The sequence below is a fragment of the Lutra lutra genome, chromosome 2, assembly GCF_902655055.1.
Source record: "Lutra lutra chromosome 2, mLutLut1.2, whole genome shotgun sequence".
In the NCBI taxonomy this organism is placed as follows: Eukaryota; Metazoa; Chordata; class Mammalia; order Carnivora; family Mustelidae; genus Lutra; species Lutra lutra.
Genome location: NC_062279.1, coordinates 101,022,714 through 101,045,458, shown reverse-complemented (window position 1 = coordinate 101,045,458; position 22,745 = coordinate 101,022,714). Strand labels below are relative to the sequence as shown.

General features: G+C 42.9%; 1 protein-coding gene across 2 annotated transcripts in view; it reads right to left on the bottom strand.

The window, feature by feature from the left end:
- Nucleotides 1–3,790: 3,790 nt before the first annotated feature.
- DAPP1 (dual adaptor of phosphotyrosine and 3-phosphoinositides 1) overlaps nt 3,791–22,745 on the bottom strand; it is a 54,608-nt gene continuing 35,653 nt past the window's right edge. For both annotated transcript variants that reach the window (XM_047718073.1, XM_047718072.1), the window contains 6 exons: nt 16,071–16,201; nt 11,766–11,813; nt 10,457–10,519; nt 9,188–9,273; nt 6,725–6,812; nt 3,791–5,566 (listed from right to left, as the gene is read on the bottom strand). In XM_047718073.1, the coding sequence (XP_047574029.1) occupies nt 5,498–5,566; nt 6,725–6,812; nt 9,188–9,273; nt 10,457–10,519; nt 11,766–11,813; nt 16,071–16,201 (485 nt within the window). In that variant the 3' untranslated portion in view covers nt 3,791–5,497. The remainder of the gene's footprint in view (nt 5,567–6,724; nt 6,813–9,187; nt 9,274–10,456; nt 10,520–11,765; nt 11,814–16,070; nt 16,202–22,745) is intronic.

Genomic DNA, 22,745 nt, shown 5'->3' with positions numbered 1-22,745 from the left:
ACAGACCTGAAATAATGTTGATTTGGGCACCCTGTGGCCAGTTGTTGATAAAAAGTCACCATACCCAGCAATTCCACTTCTAGAAATTTCTACTGATGTAAATGGACATGTGCAAAATTATATATTTGTAGGTATATTCGTTGCAACTTGGTGATATCAGGAATTAAAACAACCTAAGTAGGGGCGTCTGGGTGGCTCAGTGGGTTAGGCCTCTGCCTTCAGCTCGGTTCATGATCTCAAGGTCCTGGGATCAAGCCCGTGTTGGGCTCTCTGCTCGCTGAGGAGACTACTTCCCCCTTTCTCTCTGCCTGCCTCTCTGCCTACTTGTGATCTCTCTGTCAAATAAATAAATAAAATCTTAAAAAAAAAAAAAAAGACCTAAATATCCCATCATAGATAGGTTGAGCCCTGTGTTCTGCACTTCCTAACAGTACCAGATTATACTTGCTATTTTTTGTGTAATTATTAGTGCTCCTTTTTTCTCTCTCTCTCTCTCTCTCTCTCTCTCTCTCTCTCTCTCTCTTTTTTTAAGATTTTTATTTTAGAGAGAGGGAGAGGGAGACAGAGGGGGGAAAAAATCCCAAATAGACTCTGTGCCAAGCCTGCCATGGCTCTATCCCATGACCCTGACCTGAGCCAAAACCAAGAATGGGTCACTCAGCTGACAGCCACCCTCGCAGCCCTGTGAATGTTCCTTTCAACTCTTAAGTGTCCTCTTTAGATGAGAAACTATTTAGTCACCCTAATCATAGAGGACTGGTTAAATAAATTACTACATTTGCCCAATGGGGAAAAGAATGGAGAAGTGCTTTAGTTATGGAGATTTCTATCTATCTATGTTCAAAGAGAAAAGCAGAATGTGAAATTGCATGGTGTACTGCAATTTATATATAAGAAGAAAAAATATACGTGTACATTGATGTTTGATTGTGTATGAGAGGAGGACATGGTCATACTGGTAGCCTCCAAGGAGTGGAGCTAGATACCTGGGGCACAGGGATCCCGGAAATGAACCTTTTCACTGTAAACCACATTGGTGGTTTTTTAATTTTTCACTTTAAAAATCATAAAATATTCCAGCAACAAAATTTATAAAAATATGATGATAGGGTATTTGGAGAAGAAAATTCTATCAGTCAAGGATTGCCAAAGAAACAGAAGCAGGATAGATAGGTATTAAATGTATTTCAAGGGCGCCTGGGTGGCTCAGTGGGTTAAGCCGCTGCCTTCGGCTCAGGTCATGATCTCAGGGTCCTGGGATCGAGTCCCACATCGGGCTCTCTGCTCAGCAAGAAGCCTGCTTCCCTCTCTCTCTCTCTCTCTCTCTGCCTTCCTCTCCGTCTACTTGTGATCTCTCTCTGTCAAATAAATAAATAAAATCTTAAAAAAAAATAAAAATAATAAATGTATTTCAAGGAACTGATTTATGTGATTGTGGGAAGTGAGTGGTCCAAAATCCATAGGTCAGGCCCGAAGTTTGGGCAACCTCAGGAGGGAGCTGCGGCTGCAGTCTTCAGGCAGAAAGCTTCCGATTTCCTCATGGAAACCTCTGTTTTGCTCTTAAGGTCGGCCTTTCAACTGACTGGATGAGCCTGCTCATATTAGGGAAGATAATCTCTTTATTTAGATTCAGTGGATGGTAGATGGATGCTAAGCACATCTATAAAATAACACTGCCACATGTAGATTTGTGGTCTCTTGAATAACAGGGCATTGCAGCCTTGCTAAGTTGATACCTAAAACTAACTTTCACAGTCTGCACTTGTTAGCTTGGCATTATAGACATCTTCCTAAAGCACACTTAACGTCCAAATAAAGTCAGTAACCAAGTTGTATTTCTGTCATCAAACATCAAACAACCCACATACGGAGGACATGTTCCCTCTCCCCAGAAGAGGATGCAGAGTTCTTAGTTCTCCTTCCTATATTACAGTTTAAATGCTGTGATGTAAGGTTAACCATTTTTAATACATCTTATGTTAGATGATAAGAGGGTACAAGAGGAAAGGAAACTTGGCTAAATATGTATTTATAATACATATTTATGTACACACATTCATAACAAAACAAGGAAGAAATGTAATAATCACAGTCCTTGTCTCTCAATTGAGTGTGTGATTGTAGCTGGTGTTTATAATTGTCTCCCATTACCCCACGCCATACTCCCTGTGCCCTCAGCAAGCCCCTCAGCTGGTCACAGCTCTGCCTGTGGAGTGGCCCAAACCTTTATTCCTCAAGAATCCAACCCATGGGCTATCCTGCCTGAATTGAAATTATAGTTTTCCACTGACTTCAGTCACAGGACTCGGTGGCACTGAGATCCCCTAGATGTCCTGTGTGAACATACTCTTCCCTCCATGGTGCAGTCACAGCCCAGTTTCCCCCTGGTAATGAGGCTCAGTCACACCCACCAATACAGCCATTCCTCCCTTACCTGTTGAATCACAGATAGGAGCCCAAAGCTGGCAGCAGTCTTAATGTCCAGTTGAATAGATAGATCATTGTTCTCCTGCTGGAAGGAAGCATTCCTCCCTTTGGAACAAGAACCCCTAGACTGGCACAGCCTAAGAACCTGGGGATACTGCCCCTGCCCAGCCAGGCATTGCCACCCAGGGAGTGCTGTAACTGAGTCTTCAAAACTCCATTCCACCATTCTGTTGGGCCTGCTGCTTCAGGATGAGAAGGAACATGGTAAAACCAACAAATTCCATGAGCAATATGAGAAATCTGTTACTTCCCAAATCCAAAGAGGCCCAGTAGGTATTGTGCCTCTTTCTTGGTTGTGAAAGGGGCCGGATGCAACAAGTTACCCTTTATCCCAGAAAAGCTCTCTTGACCTATCCCATGCCACCGGACCCCAAGAATCTCAGTGAGGTGGAAAGCTCCTGAGTTTTTGCTGAATTTATCTCCTACCCTCAAACACATGATCTTACCGCTATGTCTAGAACAGTTGCTACTTCTTGCTCCGTAGGCCCAATCAGCATCATGTCATCATCAGTGCAGTGGACCCATGCAATGTTACGAGAAATGTGATCAAGGTCGGTGTGGACTAAATGATGGCATAGGGCTGAACTGAAGTCGGATAAACCTCTGAGACAGGATGGCGAAAGGTGGCTGCTGACCTTGCCAGACAAAGCCAGCTGCCCCTGGTCGTCTTTACCAATAGAAAAAAAATAATTTGCCAGATCAATAGCTGCATGTCAGGGACCAGGGGATGTGTTAACCTCCTCAAGTAACGGAATCGTATCTAGAACTGTAGCTGCAGTGGGCATTGCCACCTGATTGATAATCCACTGTCATTCTCCAAGATCCATCTATTTTCCGCCCTGGCCAGATGGGTGGGCTGCATGAGGATGTGGTGGGAAACCACCTGCCCTGCATCCTGCGAGTCGTTGATGGTGACACCGAGCTCTAAAACCCTTCCAGAAATGTGGTATTGCTTCTGGTTTACTGTCTTCCCGGTTGAGGCAGTTCTGGTGACTTATGTAGTACATGTTACGTTATAAGTTAGCTTGACCTCTTCATGTCAGAACCCCTCCAAAAGTGACTCTACCCCTGCTGAGATGTACTCTCTCCATCACAGAGCTTCAAGTGCCTCACGTGCAGAATTTGTCTTATTTACTTCGATACGTTATCATATATATATTCTCTTTTTCCATATTTAACTGAGAACTCCTTCAGGACCGGGACTGGCTCTTCAACCCCAAATTCTCTGTAGCACACAGTCTAATGGAAGTGGGTTCTCTTCATGGCCATTTATGACATTAATCAGTCGTTATTTCTTTTTAAATTACAGATATTAAAAATATATTTTATTAGCAAAATGTTACAGGCACAGCAAAAATGCTTGTTTTAATAAACTTAGCCAAAGAATATAAATAAACATGGCATATTTTACAAAAAGTAAGGACAGTAATATTACCTGCACAAAGAAAAACTCTGGGTTCTACGAAAACAAAACCTGAACTGCTCATCTCAGTGAGGATTCATTTGCAACTCCTTACTTGGCGAACCTGACAGAATACATTTTAACTTGACATTTGCTTTATTTCATGTGATACACACATAACAAAATACATTAAAAACCTTGTGGAAATATACAAAAATGTAACTTCAGAGTTCCGGATATTTAAATAACAAGAAACGTATCAATCAAGTTATGCACTTGGACTGCAAAAGCAGTGTTGTAGCAGATCTCTGCTCCATACTCGTTATTCTGGGCCCTCCCTCCACTTTTATCTCCCTTCAAACGTCTACCTAAAAAAGCAGTATTAATAAAGATAAGAGAAGGGGTTAGAATCTGTGAGCTCTGGATGCCAGCATCATATTTCCTGATTTCAACCCCCTTATTCTAGCTTGCAAATGCGGTGTAACACGTCATCGTATAATTCATGTGGATTTAGTGTTGCTCCTTCAACCGACCACGGAAGTCTGCTCTTGAGGAAGGGCTCAGGGTGCTCAGCGATCTCAGAGCTAAGGGGCTTCTTACCTCCCTTCAGCCAACAGGGACCGCTCACCCTGGGGGGAGAGACTGGCATAGCACCCTCTTCTCTGCCTGAGAAGTCTCTCTGTCTGTGTGCAGAAATGTTGGATGGAGACAAGCTGGTGCTTCCAAGTGCTCTATTATTGTTATAGTGCTAATAGTAATCATTCCGACTATTGTTAATAAACTAACTACAAGTTATCTACTGTTTTATTCCCTTTCTTCCATTTATGTTTTCTTACTCTTTAATACCGTCCCCCCCCCCACACCCCACTCCGCCAAATGATTAAGAGATGTTTTTTAGGTTTTACCTCCCTTTATCTTTCTCATCCTATCTGAGGTTCTACAGGACATTTAGTTCACACAGATTTATCATTAGAAGGGAAGGCAGCACCCACTAGATTTCTGAGCCTTTAACGAAGAGAAAATAAATAACCGCAAACATTTCCCATTTTAGTTTTGGAAATGTTTTGTTTTCTGTATAAAGAAAAAAAAAAGCAAAAAGAATGCACGCACCCCCCCCCCCCCCCGCCCGCCACCAAGTCTTTGGTGTTTGCTAGTTGCATACACTTTCTGTAGAAGCATCAGAGGACATAGCTGTTCCCTTCCTGGTGGACAGCACAACCTGGATGTCAGATGAGCTGACCATGATACAGAATGAGACCCCAGGCAACTAATGTCAACCAGCTCGGGGACCGCAGTGAGGGAAAACAAAAACCCTTGATGATCTCTCGCCCATTCTAAGAGTGAGCATGCCTGGGTTGGTGGTGTCATCAGTTCCCATCAGAACGGTGATGCTTAGGTATTCTCAAGGAGACGACAACATCTTGAAGGGCAAGCAGTGACCCATGAGTTCACAAATGCGGTGGGTTCTGAAAGGTCCGAACCCGCATCTGCGTTCGATTTGTTTCGAAAGAAAAATCCTTAACCTTCCTCTGAAGCCTGTTGCAGATCACAGCATCAGGGACCATGCCGCCGTGGTCCCGGGTCAGGACATCCTGGGTCAGGAAAGGTCTATTTAAAGATGAATGACCGAGATCGGATTGTGCCTTCCCTTTGGTCGAGCTGCTTTCTTATTTGAGACTTTAATAAAGCAAACACATATGCATATTGATTATTGAGCAATTTAAGATAACGAGCTTAACATTAAATAAGACATGCTGTTACTAAGGACACTATGCAACTAAATCAACATGTGACAATTTTCAGTATGGTTTTCTTATTTTTCTCAGGATAAATACTGTAAAGTCACTGCTAAAACATACAAACTGGGAATTGGCCTAAGACTTAGGTAATTCATTAAATGCAGTACTACTCGGGGCGCCTGGGTGGCTCAGTGGGTTAAGCCACTGCCTTCGGCTCAGGTCATGATCTCAGGGTCCTGGGATCGAGCCCCGAATCGGGCTCTCTGCTCAGCAGGGAGCCTGCTTCCTCCTCTCTCTCTACCTGCCTCTCTGCCTGCTTGTGATCTCTCTCTGTGAAATAAATAAAATCTTTAAAAAAATAAAAATAAAAAAAAATAAATGCAGTACTACTCAATGAATCAAAATGAATACTTGGGTCTAAATTTATTGATAGGGAATATTGTTTATTATACATCAGTGGAGTGCACAGGTAAAGAACACTAATGAATGATTAATTTTTTGTTTTTGAATATTTATTTGTATAGGGAGAAGTCTACAAGTATGTGAATCTGATCTATTTTTGCCTTAATTTTTCTCTAATAATGTGTCATTTGCATAATTACAACATACGAAGAATAAAAAGTTCATTCATATCTGAGCAAATGTTTCACATGCCACAGTATTACTCCACTCAATATCAAATACACTGAGACTGTCTCAAAATGAGTGGTGTATTTATTTGGATTTCACACTGAAAACATAACCAAAAGCAAAAGTGCCTGCATCTAGAAAATACTCAACGAGTTTCTATGTGTCAGTTAATTACATAAAAACAGATAAAGAAAAATATATAGGACTAACGACTCACTAAGACTAATGTACTTGAGGGCTTGAGGCTAAGGCTCTGGGGCTGAGATCCCAGTGCAGCTCTGTCCTTTCTCTTTTACCCCCGTCTGCATGCCTTCTTTGTCTCTCAGGAATGAACAACTTCCATAAACCTGCCAGTGGACATCCCATTGACTCTAGGGATAGTCCGACAGTTTTAGTAGCAATATGTTTGAAATCATCACTATGTTACTTCTGAGTACTAGGCATCCAGAGAATTTGTGTAACTCACCAGTTTCCAACGTAGTATCTTGATCCACTCGTCAGCTTCTACTCCTGTCTTTGCACAGAGATAAAATGTCCTGAATGGAAACACCAAGCTGACAAGACAAAAGAAAAACTTAAGATATTCCAGGTGGTTAGTTGAACATATTAGTTGAACAGAAACTAGACTATTCAACAGAAAAAAAGAATCAATAAAGAGCAACTTGAAGACTTGGTAGATACAGAGCGATTCCTGCCAGCAAACAGCAGAAATGTTGAGGAAGCTGGAGACTCATATTATTATCACCAGCCAGATTTGTATTTTTGAATGAGAATTCAAAAAAGAAAACATGTCCAGGATATCCCCAGATCCTTTTGTCACTGACGTCTTTGACTGAATACACTTGTGTGCTTATTCAGCTGATGTGTTAAATGACTCAGAACCTGTACCATGAGTCAAAGAATAAGCAGGACAGATAAGACTTTACTTAAGAAACTCATTTGTATTGGCTTGATTCCATGAGAAATAAGCTATCCTCTGTGGATGTAAGCAGTTTTGACTATCTGGGACAGGAAAAAAAAGATAATAAATCTCAACTATTCTTTTTGCCTACTCTGTAATGAGTTACTCTCTGCTAGAAGAAGACAAACTCTCCTACTGGCATGAACAGCTTATTCAAGAACTATGATAACTCTTCATTGACTCTCTTTGGCTCTATAGGCAAATCTTTTGACTAATAAGGTCAGCCTTAACTTACATCTTGCCCATACTTCCTGTCCTTACAGCTGAGATGCAAAACACTTCAAATCCTTTTTCCCTGCCTCTCATGGGGAAAAAAAAAAAAAACAAACTTCAAACTGAAATTCAGGAGGTTTTCTATATTCTAGAACCAAAGCACCGTATCTTGTTCGTGTCTGTAATTAGTGTTGAATAGACAAGACCTAAGTCCCTGTGTGTAGAAGATAAACCTTGACATGAGGTCCTGTTGGGCGGTGAGGGGACAGTGGGACTGGGGTGCTGTTAACCTGTCACATTATGCAAAACTGCTTTCTGGAATTGTCATTGCTCAGTACTCCCTGTGAGAGACATTATTAATCACCTATTAATACAGATAATTTTCCCTTTCTTCTTGCTAACAGAGCCCCAGGCGATAAATGATAATTAGTTGGAGCCAATATGATCTTACTAGTTTTCTAGCTTCCCCTGTTGCTAGCGATGGCCATGGGACCTAACCGTGGCCAATGAGATGGGAGGGAAAACCCAATAGAAGGTTTCTGAGAAAATGTCTGCCTTCCTGATAAAAAGGGACAGACATGGCTGATACCATCCCTACATCCTTCTTTGTGAGTGACCTGAAAATGTGAGGGCTACAGCTAGAGTAGCTCTCTTGGACAATAAAGTAGCAAGTGAACTGCTAAAGCCCAAGAGAACTGTAGAGACGCTGGTACCAATCTTGTCAAGCTAGCTGTCTGTGTCCTCCTATTTTGTTATACAAGAAATAACCCGCCCCACTGGCTTGTGGTACATTTATGTGAATTTTAAAAAGATATCCGTTATTGGTTGAGGTTAATGTTAATTAGTTAATATTAATTTGGGGGAGTATGTAATGTGGCATTTTTATTCTTAGGAAATGCATACTCAGGTATATAGGGGTAAAGTGCCAATGTACCTCCAACTTACTCTCAACTGGTTTAGGAAAAAAGTGAATCAAAGATAAAGCAGGTACAACAAAATATTAATGATGCATGTAGCTGAAAGGTATATGGGTATGTAAGTCTTTCAGCATTTGTACATTTGAAAAACATTAAAATAAAACTTTGTGGGAAATAAGACACTCCTTTTGCAAGACACTACTTCTCCTAGTTAGAAAATTGTCATGATCTACTAATGAGGTTAAACAAAAACACTTTTCTGCCATCTGCCAGAAATTGTCATAATAATATAAATTACCCACTGTTGGAGTCAAAGTTGAAATTAAAATTGAGTAAAAAACTTAAAAGGAATAAAACATGAATGGAATCCTGTTATGTATATACTTATATGGTATACAACATAAACAGCTATAGCCACTGGGCCCGCCTATTTAAGTCACTTTATTTATTTTTAAGGATTTTGTTTATTTATTTGAGAGAAAGCATGAGCAGGGGGAGGGGGAAGGGCAGAGAGAGGGAGAAGCAGACTCCCCACTGAGCAGGGAGCCTGATGTGGGGCTCCATCCCAGGACCCTGAGATCATGACCTGAGCTGAAGGCAGACCCTTAACCAACTGAACCCCCCAGGCACCTTCCAGTCTAAGTCACTTTAAATGAGATATTATGTCATAGTCAGCTGGAAGCACTGCTGATATACATGCCCTGTGTGCTAGTTAAATCCATGCCCCTCAGATCAAGACACTCATTTACATTAAGATATACAGGTTTTTCTTTTATTCCCCAGCTAAAATAATTGGCAAGAAGACTTTTAAAATCATTTGCTTTACAAAACAACTTACCAAAAACAGTTTACTCTTTCCTGTGAATAATCAAATTGCACAGCCGAACATTCTGTCAAGTCTAGGATCCGAATTGGTTCTGGTGACTTGAAAAAAAAAGCAACCTATGTCATCACAAAAAAAAAAAAACACACAAATTTGTTCATCCCTTAGTCCCCTAAAAGTCTTGCACTGTGTGCACCTGTCAATTTTACTTTCACTAAGGGGACTGATCACAGAGACACTTATTCAGGTTAGTTATAACCCCTGGTTTGGGGGTTGGCTATTCATGAGACTGGATGTTGGGAAGATCGTCTTTATCAATTTAAATTTAGTGGAGGTATTTTAAACATGGAAGGGAGTCATATTTTCTTTCATGTTTTTAAACTTCTGCTTTCTCGGAAATTTTGTATAGGGAAAGTGAGAAGAAATAAAATAATTTCAAATTGGCTTAATGAAATGGGCATGGGAAATGGACATGGGTTTTTTGGTTTTTGTTTTGAGTAGGCTCCATTCCCAGCATGGAGCCCAGTGCAGGGCTTGAACTCACCACCCTAAAATTAAAACCTGAGCTGAGATCGACAGTGGTGTGCTTAACCAACTGAGCCACCCAGGCATCCCAGAAATTGACATACTTTTTAAAAATTTTTTAAATATTTTATTTATTTATTTGTCAGAGAGAGAGAGAGCACAAGCAGGGGGAGCGGCAAAGGGAGAGGGAGAAGCAGGCTCCCCACCGAGCAGGGAACCCAATGTGGGGCTCCATCCCAGGACACTGGGGTCATGACCTGAGCCAAAGGCAGATGCTTAACCGACTGAGCCACCCAGGCATCCTGGGGACTTATTTTTAGTAAAATGAGAAACTGCAGCAGAGAGAGCTCATACATCATGACAAGAGAATAACTCCATTGCCCTAAACAAGGGGATGATGTACCCTGGGGAGCTAGTTTAGCTAGTTTCTGGGACACAAATCTCATCCTTGCAAAAGCACTCCGCTCAAGGTTCCTGGCTGACTGGCAAAGCATGCTGCTCTTGATCTTGGGGCATGAGTTCGAGCCCCACGTTGGGTGTAAAGCTTACTTAAAAAGAAAAAAACTCCGCCCCTATCAGGAATCAAGAATTCACATTTCCAGTCATTTATTGGTGTTTCAGGAGCTCATAAGGAAAATTTCAGAGATTTCAAAGGCAGATGTTCCTTGCATCTAGAAAGCTGATTTTTTGTTGTTGTTGTTGTTATTGTGTTTATTAGAGCTGATTTTTAAAGGGAAAATGTGTTATCATATTTCTCACCATCTGGTCTTTGAAGTATTTCAGTTCATTCCTGTGCAACGTGAACCATCTTGTTTTCCAGGTCTGAGGAAAAAAAAATAATTAAAACATGTAGGTTTTGAATTGAGGAAGACAATATTGAACTGGACGATTTCCTTTCACTTGAAAAGTATCTAAAAGATTAGATACAATAAAACATTGTGTGGTAAGTCATTTCTGAAGGGACATTTCAAAATAGCTACAAAAACTAAAATGAATCCATGCATGAAGTTCATAATGAAGGCAGAGATATTGACATATTTAAATAAATAAGAAGAAATAGCCTGTCATAAATATGCAAGGTGTTATAACAAACCACTAGATATCTGTCTTATTAACTCTATGATAAGAACAGATACCATTCTGTGGGCACCTACGATGGGCTAGATACTATCTAGCCAATCTTTATACAATGCCAAATAGTCTCGTTTCACAAATATACAAACTGAAGTTCGGGAACCTCAAACCACAGGATTTTCTAAGACTTGCCTAAGAGCTCCACGGTATTGGTGGTGGGAACTGTTGTTCCCCACCTTCCCTCTCTTATGTACTAATAGAACCCTCCCGTTATCTTGGGCAGCAATGTATCCAGTTAAAAGAAGTAACAGAGAACCTAAAAATAAATATGCCACAAATATAAATACTTCCTATCCTTGGGGAGCATCCAGTCTAGTAGGGACACAAATAACCAAATATTTAGGTTGAATGCAAGCGGGCCAGTACCCAGGAGAGAGGTTAAGTGCCCTAACTCTTAAAATAGGGAGGAGTAGACATATTCCATGAAGGCCTTCTTGGATATTAAAATGAGGCATCATAACTTAAAAAATACAATTACATCAATGGAGGGACAGTTGGATATCCCAAACTAGTAAAGTTTTGTGTTTTCTTTAGGATTTTATAACAGAATTACATTAATGCCAGTGACGTTTTGGCCTACTTTTAGGTTAACATTTTATGCAATTTTTACTTCTTCTTAGTTTAAAAAAAGAAAAGAAATATTCTAGAGTTCACTTGCTACTTTTCATCCTGGCTTGTTCCATTTAAAGGACTGTACATTTTGGGAGGTCTTAATGGTAGACTACTCTCACACATTTGACTTTGCCAAAGAAAAGTCAAGTGATTTTCCAGAATTTTGACTAATACTAGTCATAAAGACCAGCTTTTGAAACAGAAAAATAGTGCAGCAGCTCAAAATAGGCAATTGTGCTTTTTAAAAATGTCAAAGCGAGAATTGAGTCTACAGGAGCTGTCTCTCTGTGTGGCCGGGGCTAGCAGAGACATGTTTCCTTACCTTGACCAGGCCCCCCTGTTTGGTGAGGTAACCTTCTTTGGTGCCCAGCTGAAAAAGAAAGAAGCACCAAGTGAAGCCCAGAACTATCGCCACATGATTTGTCTTTCTATTCCGGTCCCATTTTAAAATGAAACACCAGTTTGCCTTTGATCTTTAAATAATCGCCCTACATTCTTCACCGAGACACTTGAAAATTGTCCCTGTGTTGTGAGAGACTGTTTGCAGATTGGGTCATTGGTGGGGAGTTCTGTAGCAAGAGGCAAAAACTCAAAGACTCTTCTAACTTGAGTTAGCAATTTGCAAACAATAAGCCACATCCCATCACTTCTAAAAGTGTTGGGCAGAGTATGTCATTTAAAACCCAGCTGCTTAAATTGTTGCAGGGGTATTATGCACAAATGCGTGCCCAAGTGTGTGCACACTTTGACATTGGGTCATGCACACACACATTGACATTGGGTCAATGCATTTGGAAAACTTTGGATGAAGTAGAGGGATTTCTTTACTTCCCAGAGATGTATTCTGCCAGTATGCCTTGTGAATTTTAAGAGGGGACATGAGAAATAGCATATCCAATATTTATTTTATCACATGAACCTCCCCCATTACAGCCCTCCCCCCACCTTTTTTTTCAGAGACTGTCTCTTGAGACCTCTATTCTGTGGAAAAGACTTCCAGGAATGCAGATTTATTTACACTTGATTTATCCAAAGGGGATCTGAAGTGACAATGAGTCATTTCTTAACTCACACAGCATTAATTCAAGGGTAATAACATCACACATGTAGCTGGGGCCTATAAAATGTAAGGAATGGTAGAGAACCATGCAAATAGAAATATGCATAAAATAAGGACCCTAAGATAAAGAAATTTAGAACTTCATAAATTCCCAAAGAAACTGTAGGACATTTTGTTCTAGTATGGTGTTACACTGTATCTTACACCGGTAGAGTAACAGAACAAAGAGAAAAATTTGCAGAAGTAAAGGGAATAGAAATCTCACAACAGGGAAGCTAAGGAAACTGACAATTTAGATTGGGACCTATTCTATGTCAGTTTGCGAATCAGATCATCTCAATCTCCACCAACACAACCAATTGGTATTTCACGTTTCCTGGGTCCAAAACAGAACTGCTCATTCCCATCCCCCAAACCCAACTCCACCATCTTGGTAAACAGCAGGAGGACGACTGTGAGACTCTCTTGCACATCTCACATTCGATCTGTCCTAAGTCTCGTCTCTTCTACCTCACAGCGCACCCTGAAGTTCATCAGTTCTTACCCCACTGCCTGTGTAGTTTCAACTGCCACCATCTCTCACTGGACTGCTCCAACAGTCCCCTCACCAGTGTCCTTCCTCCAACTTCGGCCACATTCCATTTTCCACTTAGCATGGGCAATGAGCTTTTTAAAAATTTTAAGACTTAAATTATGTTGCTCTAAACTCTTATAATTTCTCCTGGACACGTAAAACAAAAATCAATCCTTTATCTTGTCCTACAAGGCCTTTCACGTTGTTTAAAGGCGACACAGCTGACATTTTGGACAGGAGAATTCTTCCCCATGTGTGGCAGTGTATTTAGCCTCCGTGGCCCCTGCCCATTGCTGGGAAACAATTCTCCAGAGCTCTCATGTCTCTGTGTGTCTTATAAGCAAGGCACTAATAGCCCGTTGTTCCAGACCCATTTTTATTTTTTTAAATGTTTTTTTATTTATTTGAGAAACAATTTTTTCTTTGAGAAATAGAGGGTACATGAGCAGAGGAGAGGGGAAGGGGGAGAGGGAGAAGCAGACTCTGCACTGAGCAGGGAGCCCAATGTGGGGCTCAATCCAGGAGTCTGGGATCATGACCTGAGCTGAAAGCAGATGCTTATATGACCGAGTCACCCAGGCGCCTCACAGACCCATTTTTAAAGCATGTTCTTAGGGCAAACAACTTTAGAAGATGGAGACAGTGTCTCCTTCCAGAGGAAATGGCAGCCAACCAGCAGTCTGCCGTGATGCCGTGCAGCTCTATTAGTGTGCAAGCAGGCTAAAGTGTCAGGCTCTTCATAGCTCCCAACACCCGCTAATGCCAGCAGCTCCCCAAAGCACTGTGAATTTCCCAGCGCTCAGCTGAGGGATGGGCCCTTTGAGAAAACCACCACCTGACAGGACTGACCCCTCCTTCCCTCAACAACCTCATCTCCTACCACCTTGCTTCTCCCCACTTCATGTCAATCATTATATTTTTCTTGCTAATCTTCAAAACACCTCAATTCAGTTCCCACCTCGGGCTTTTGCACTGTTCTCTCTCCTTGCACTGTTCTCTCTCCCTGCAACACTAGAAAATGTTGATCGTTTTCTGCCTGTATTAATGCACAATAAACTCCATGGATTTGTCATCATACAGTGTGGGTGCAGCCATGCCCCACCAATCCCTCAATATTGTTTTAAAAACTCCATTATACAGAACCTTCTGTGCACAAGCATACTGAGATACTTGGGTAGGAGAACCTGTCAGATCCTTGGAGTGTGCAAAGAAGGTAGGCAATAAGGCTTGCAGAATTTGGTTTCAAGACGTCTGTCTCTACCTAAGGATGCTAGCTCTCCTGCTCACACCAGGTCTACAGATTAGGTCCTACATTTTACTGTTGATAAAGAGCACACATAGTAGGGTATATGATACAACTGACCCTGGGTGGGGATCTTTAAGGGAAGGGTAACTGAGGAGAATGTGAAGTTACATGGAGAGGACAGATGAACGAGATGTTGAGGTGACTGGTGGGTGGGAAAGTCGGGGAGAGGTGGGTTGGCTGGAAATCGAAGAATCAATTAGGACGTAAGGCTTGATTTTTTCTTTGGTCCGTTTGGACTTGGGACTATTTGACTTGGTCCGTTTTGACTTGGGACTATTTATGGTCTTGCTTTCCTCAGTTTTGCTAGTTCTGGGTTTCATGCTTCCTCCTCCAACTCTAACAAAGCTAAATAAACTACCTCCTTCAACCATTTCCAGGATTTTTATTTTTGAGTCGATGGAGCACAGAAACAAAAATGTAACGTGCGCCATGAACCAGGCTAGGCTCCAAAAAACCACAAAGACAAGTTATGATTTTTGTCCCCAGAAGTGTTAGGCCCACAAGGGGGTGGGGAAGGGGGTGAGCAGACACATGCGCAGGTGTTAACAATGCCCTTCTGCCCTGCCCCATGAGGACAGCAGGGTAAAGGCAAGCAGAGGGTGCTGGGAACACAAAAGAGGGCCATTTTAAAGAATGCTAGGAGGGGCCCAGGAGGGCATCCTGAGAGACACTGGTCTCTGACATCCGTCTTCAAGGCTGATGAAGGGACAGCCGCCATGTTGGCACATGTCAGTGACGGGGAGGGGAGAAGGAGCCCAGTTAGGGGAATGCACGTTGGTGTGAGCATGGGAGGAGCACAGGTGAGGCCAGAAATAGAGCAGGGTCAGGAGGACGGGGAAGACAGCGGGCACCGCCAAAGATTGAGCAGGGAGGTCATGTGACCCATTTGCTTTTTAAAAAAGATCTCTGTGGTGGCAGGATAGGTCCTACAGTAAAATGTAGGACCTTTTTTTTTTTCAAGGTTCTTTGTATTTCCTTTGTGTGTTGTCTTCTTTATTACACACACAAATCCTGACGTCTTACGCCAGGAGTATTCGGCAAACATGGGAGAGAGGAAGAAGGGGAGAGCCGCCAGCACAGTGCAGGGGAGAGAGGAAGCGGTGCCAGGAGGTATGTTTGCGGGGTCACAGCTTACAGAACAAACGGGGATGGGCTCCTGAGGAACAATGAATGCTCGGGCTGCACAGAAACTGAACAATGGTCCGCACTGCCAAGAAGGGCAAATGTGTTCTATCTGTACCCTCCCTTCAGTGAGGGAGAGAAGGAATAGGAGAAAACAACATCCTAAGATTTTATAGTCAAAGTGGGGAATATTTATCCTTCACAGACAATTGAAATGTTAAAAAAAAAAAAAATTCTTAATAGAAGAAACTCGTGGAAGAGTAACAGTGTAGCCAACTGTGTGAACATCAACATCTCTCCCCCTTCTAAGTAAGGACAGGAATTTAAGCAGTGTTTTCGAAGTATTTAGAATCCTATCTATCGCTATGACATTGTTTTTTTTGTTTTGTTTTGTTTTTTTAATGTTTTACCCTGGATCAGAGAAACTGAGTCACGGGCTTCACGCTGGATGTTCCTTTCCAGGTTTTAGTTCCCAAGGTAGAATTTTCACGTGAACAAACATACTTCTTAAAGTATCTTAACACTTCCTTGCACATTTGTTAGGGCACCACGGTCAGCCACTTACGGAAGGTGCGGTGGGCACGAGGTCACTTTCCGTTCTGCCCGTCTGCATTGCTGTGTGAACCCGGACAGACTCGTAAATGGAAGGTTCTTCCACTTTTCTCGGGTAGGGGTGTTTCAGGACAATCAGGGTGCCTGAGTGAAGACAAAAGAACATTGTCAGAGAGCAGCCCCAGAAAGAAGGCCCACAGGCTAACAACCAGAGAACCATGGCTAGATTTTAGCCTCTTATGTTCACATCTTTTCACTTGTTCATTTTCTCGACGTTTCCTGAGTCGCACCCATGTGCCAGGCACTTAAGGTGGAGACTAGATATAGAAAGCATGAGGAGATGATTTCTGTCCTCCCAGTGCTCAGACAGAACTAGCAATGGATATTACTTAACGGTTGCCATTTAAATGAACAGGGTGATAAGACCAAGGTCAGAGATGAGGACGACGCATGCTGGGGGCTCCTGGGGGCCCGAAAGACCCCTTCCATGGAACACTTCGGAAAAACTTTGGTGGAGGGGGACACATGGATCTAGACCTTAAGTTGTAACTGGAAACTTACAAGAAGGCTTTACAAAAGCCACTAAAGGAAAAGCGAACAAATGCACTGGGGTATGAGAGGATTTATTCCACAGTCCTTATTGCTCACTAGTTTCAGAACAAACTTGTAACAGATCAGTGGGTCTCAGAAAAAGTGGACTCGTTGCATTATCCCTACTGTCTCCTACCACCCAATTAACAAAATAAGCTACATGAAAATTTGCTTTGCTCTAGTGAATGTGACTGAACTGGCTTATGCACGATTGCCCACTTCCACCTGGAGGAGAGGGTCAGGCAGAAAAAGGGCTCCAACAGGGGCCAGTTTTGGGGGGCTTCAGCGTGTCCCTTCAAGCCTGAGAGCACTTCTGATTCAAAACTTTTGGTCTTCCCTCAGTCAATCAGCTGATCAGAAACTAGACACTTTACAAAAAGAGTAAGTTAAGGGATTCTTCCTCCTTGGGGTGGTTTCTTGCTTTTTATTTCACTGGGGTCTCGCAAAGGCAGGCCTGAGATTGTACTATTCAGGGAGATGTAAAGAACTCAGGAAGACATTCAACAAATATTTACTGGGCTCTCCTATGTGCCAGACACTCATCCAGGCAGTCAGAATACAACAGCAAACAAAGAAGATACAGCACCTGCTTCTCTGGTTGGGGAGCCAGAAAAAAAAAAAAAAATGAAAAGAAATACAATATGTCAGGAGAGAGCAGTGTTATAGAAACCCTAACAGAGCGAGATAAAGGCATAGCAGGTGATGAGGGAAGCGTCAGGAAGAGGGTGTTATTTCATAAGGGTGGTGAGAAGGCTCCTTTGAAAAAGTACTTCGAAAGATTATAGAACGTATGGACCTTGGGCACTGGGTGGCTCAGTGGGTTAAGCATCTGCCTTCGGCTCAGGTCATGATCCCAGGGTCCTGGGATGGAGCCCCGCATCACGCTCCCTGTTCAGTGGAAAGTCTGCTTCTCCCTTAGCCTCTGCCCTTCCCTCCTGCTCATGCTCTTTCTCTCTCTCAAATAAATGAAGGAAAAAAAAAAAAAAGAAAACGAAAGTATGGAACTTGAACTGGTGTAAGTGAGACAATGAGGACAGAGACCACCTCTGCAGGTAAAAAGTACATTATAATAATAATACACCTACAAACAAAGACAGCCGATTATAGTGTTGGTGCTCTGTGCTCGAGTATGCGTGACCTAATGACTGCAAGAAACACCTGTGGCCTCTGAGGACAGGCCCATGGGACCCCCTCCTGTTCTTTGACAAGAATCACCAAGAAAAGCCAGGGGAGGGTCTCTGACCTGGGCCCCAGAGAAGAATGAGACCCTGGCCTCCTTCTTCTGCATCCAGGTCACACCTGAAGCATTGGGATCACAATGAAAAATGGCTTTCACAGGGACCCGCAGCCCCCATCCCATGCTTGCGAATTGTCAGCGCTCTCTTGTCAATGTGATCCTTTCATGAGAACAGATCCAGTCATATCGGGACAAGGGGCTAGCGACAGGTTTACAGTTTTAGAGTCATAATGAAAGCAGAGACACCTAAATCAAGAGCAGACGTTGCACAGGCTTAAGGGCCGTGTTACACCATCGTAACGGTGCCAGGTGCTTGTGAATGTGGGCCTGGCTCCAAGGTGCCCTCCACAAAGATGCCCCTCCCTCCAGTGATGTGACCGATGGTCACCATGGCATCATGGAAAGAGCCACCACTGCCACTCTGTTCCCGTGGACGCTGGACAATCGTTCTAGCTTCTGTTTCCTCCTTGGACACGTGAGAATAATGACCTTTCTTCACAAGGCTGTCTGAAGCACTGAATAAAAAGTGTTTGTGAAAGGATTATGAAAATGTGAGATGTTATTATGCCTTGATATAGAGTATTTTTAAATTCTTAAACGAAAACCCAATGATCGCATCTCTGGAACATGCATTTTTAAATGTCGAGTTAAAAAAGCCCCATGTGTGACATTCTGCCAAGAATGAAAATGACAGAGTCTAGTAGCCGCCGACGGCCTTTCAAGCCGCATGGGCCCCTCCTAAACCTTCCATCTGACAGTGGAGGAGAGGGGCCTGGAGCCCAAGGCTCAAAGCAGTTTTCAAGTTAGAAAAAATGTGAAATCTCGCGCTTTCTCTTCCAAGAGGATGCTAGATTTTCATCCTTTTCCCTATGTTTAATATGAAAATAATTTTTTAAATGATGTGCTGGAAAGACACACTGAATCAATTCCGGTTTTGCACATAACCAAGCATACTACCTGTAGTGACTTCCCTTTGTTTCTGTGACAAATCACTACCACCATAGGGCTTAAAACAACTCAGATTTCTTATCTTACAGTTCTGGAGGTCAGAAGTCTGAAATGGGTCCCATTAATCTAAAATCAAGGGATTGGCAGGGATGCTCTCTTTCTGGAAAGGCTCTAGGGAAGAATCCATTCCATCTTTTCTAGCTTCCGGAAGCTGCCACCATCCCTTCCCTGGTGGCTCCATTCCTCCATCTTCAAAGCCAGCAACAATGCGTGTGAGGCCTGCCCACTCTGCCATGTCTCTGGGTCTCCCTCTACCGCCTCCATCATTTACTTACAAGGACCCTTATGATTAGTGTGCCCACCTGGAAAATCCAGAGTAACCTCCCCATCCAAAGTCAGCTGACGGGTAGTCTTAATTCCACCTACAAACTTAATTCCCTCTGCTACAGAATGTAACATATTCACAGGTGCAGGGAGAGAGGTGGGCATCTTTGGGGGTCACCAGTTCCTGGAAGATAAGCATAGCCTTGGGGGCCCACTGTGTTACAATATAAGGACCTCTGGGCAGGGGTGCTGCCTGAGCCACAACGCTATAACCACTTGGTATTGTAAACCCATTGTCTTTTCAACAGGTGCAATTCCCAACCCTGAGAGTCCCTTCAGAGCAGGTATGGTGCCAAATTTATATTTGTGTCTCCGCCTCCCAGTAGAGATGCTGACATAATGAAGGATTGATCAGTGAGGGGATATATGAATGCCATAGCAGGTCAGGGTTACATCAAAGAAGAGCCTGGGAGGAGCCAACCTCCCAGGGTCATGATCACCCTGCTCCAGGATAAGGACGGGACCACAATGTCAAGTACAGCTGTCCAAATCTCCACTGGGGGGAATAATATTCTATTTCAAAAACCTCTTCTAAACTTTAACCAACAAACGCTAAACTGAGAGAAATGATAATGAGTCAACAGGAAAGCAGAATTGAGTTTAGATTGATTTTAGCTAGTAAGACCATGAATGAGGCTAGACTGAATGGTGGAATGAAGAAAAATGGCAATCTACTTATAAAATGATAGCTCCCACTGGTAATCCCACCTCCTGAGGTCTTCCTAGCTTAATGGTTCTGGTCAAGGAGAAAACAATACATAGACTCCTTGGCACGGCTGCTGGGCTTATGATGATTTCTCCTTCTGCAGAGACTGTTCCATTCTTGTACACCAGGGTAGATCCCCACAGATCCTGGGTGTCCCCCACAAACACTTCCCCCCAGTGCACTCACGGGACTCACTTCCCAGGGATCTACCAGAGAAAAGGCCCACTATCTTCAGTTTCTGAGCTACATGAAGGAGACTGTTCTTTCCTGCCTTTCACAGAAAACCTGGTCTCAGAAATGTCTCAGAGGTACATTTTTGAGGTGATCAGAGTAAGGCCAAGGGAGGCTTTTTGGTTTGCTGAAAGCCTCAGACTTGCCGTGATCATGGGGCTGATTCTTTATTGGCTCTTGGTGTTCATCCTGCCTTTATATTATGGACAAGAATACTAATATCCTTACAAAAAAAAAAAAATCCACTTCTCTCACTGTACTCCTCTTCCCCACCTTTTTTGTTTTTTGTTTGGTTTTGTTTTGTTTTGTTTTGTTTTAAATTCATCTAGCCAAGGTGGGTTTCTGTCATTTGCAATCAAAAGAAACTTAGAAAATGTAGCCACCACAAACTCATTATATTTCCACCTAAGGTCCAAGGTAGGCCCTTGGTCCCTTAAAGGAGGAACTCCAGGTGAGTGATAGGCCAAATGAACTGCAGGATCTGTTCGGAGAATTCAGCTACAAAGCAACAGGAGGCAGGGGCTGGTAGAGGGAGGAGAGAGGAAGCTCTACGACCACAGGTCTGGGAAACCTGGCTGCAAGTTTCACTTCAGTTTCTGAGCTACATGAAGGAGATTGTCGTTTCCTGCCTTTGACGTGAAACCTGGTTTCAGAAGCGCTGCGTGGAGGTACGTGTTTGAAGTGATCAGAGCAGGACCACGGGAGGCTGTTCAGTTTGCCGTGGCTGCACTGTTAATTTACAGGACGCCCACTCTGACTGTGCCCTCGTGACACTGCGCAGAAGCGCTCCCTGGCTTGTATTCCCGCGGGACCTCGCGGGACCTCAGCGACACAGGAGGAGCAGCCTTGAGCCCAGGCACTGGGGTGATCTCTGCAACAGAGAGTAGCTCAAGAACACACATAGCTCCTAAAAGGGAAACTTTTTTTTTTTTTTTTTAATTAAAAATTACTTAATGGGAGCAGAGCAGGGGCCTCCCTTCAATCCTAGGAGCTTGCCATTGCGTTGTGTTGCTGATGTATTTTCAGGATCAACAGGAGAAAAGGAAGCAGAGAAAAACACTCTACTTTCCTGGAGCAGCGTTAATTACCTGGATGCTTCTCCTCCTGAAAGTGCCTAGAACCACCAAAGTTTCCTTCAATCTTAAAAAAGAAACTTTTATTCAGAGTATTTATTTTATGCACTAAAGCACCTGCTTACCCACCAGGTTTCTCGGCCAGACTGTAAGATTTTTGAGGGTAAGAATGATGTCTGATTCATCACTCTACTGTCAGTAGCATCATAGTGTGGCTCATAGTTGGTGCTCAGTACCTATTTGCTCAATTAAAATAGGACCACATCCATCCGTGTTTTGTCCTTGACTTCCGGTTCAGAAAACAAGCTTGGCAACTGGCATATCTATGGCAGTTTCCTCTGTCACCTCCTTCTGGTGGGAAGGAGCTTTCCAGAGGGAGTGACAGGAATATTCGAGATCTTTCTCCTTTCATCTTTGCAACCTGCTCTGCAGATGAACTTGAACCCATCATAAAATGATGCTGGGGAAACTGTGTTCATTTACATATACAGGGGCTTTAAGTTCCCTTGTCCAGTCTCTAGGGAGAACTACACAGAGGAATGAGAGGCAGGTCAGTAAGCCAGGTCGGAAGATTCTGTTAAAATACCCACGTCAAGTCAGGTCACTCTCTTTGGAGCGGCCACTTGATCTGACCTTTCATCTGAATCCACTGTGGAACTGGCTTAAAATTTGGAGAGGACATAAACATTTGATAAACACAAATTCAATCATCCCTCACTAACTCTTCATGATCTACCAAAGAAGGTAGAGTTCTTGCATATAATACGACGGAGTGAATTACCATAAACTGCTTCATGGAAAGATGTGTTAAAAATTATTTTTATAGCCTTACATACCTAATCCCATCCAATCTTCACCAGTAAGTCATGAACTATTAGATCATCGGCTCTAATTTATAAGATGATGAAACTGAATCTCAGAGAGGTTACGTAATTTGCCCAAGGACATCCAGCTGGTGAGCAGTTGAACGGGGAGTTCTTGTGTTTACTCATTTTACGGTATAGTTCTCAGCCATGGTGGCCACCCCATGGAAACTCTCTCCAGCCTGTGAAATATGCTCTGTGGTGGGCAAGACAGCATACACAGGGATCAAAGTTCGAAGAAATGGGTTCTTTACGAGGCAGCTTGAGGAATGGAGATGTGTGTTTTTGCCTCAACATTTCTCACCAGGCCTCAGTTTCTTCATTTGTAGAGGAAAAATGAGATGGTCTGTGGGCTCCCTTCCCATACTAATAGCCTATAAATCCAGTTGAACCCCGAGGCCCGAGGCAGGGGCAAGAAGTCCGAGGACACTGAGTGACCAGAGGTGTGTCCTGTTTCCTGTAAATGTATGCTATCCATTGGAAGACTGTCCTCCTGGGGCTATTATGTCTTTGTGCCTCAGTTTCCCTTTCTTCCACCTTCCCATTCAAACTTTACACTTCATTTTACCTGACTGTATTTACAGAGGCTGTTCTGTATCCTTTCTGGAGGGACATAAATAAGATGGGCCTCTGTATGTTTTCTAGTTGACTTTTT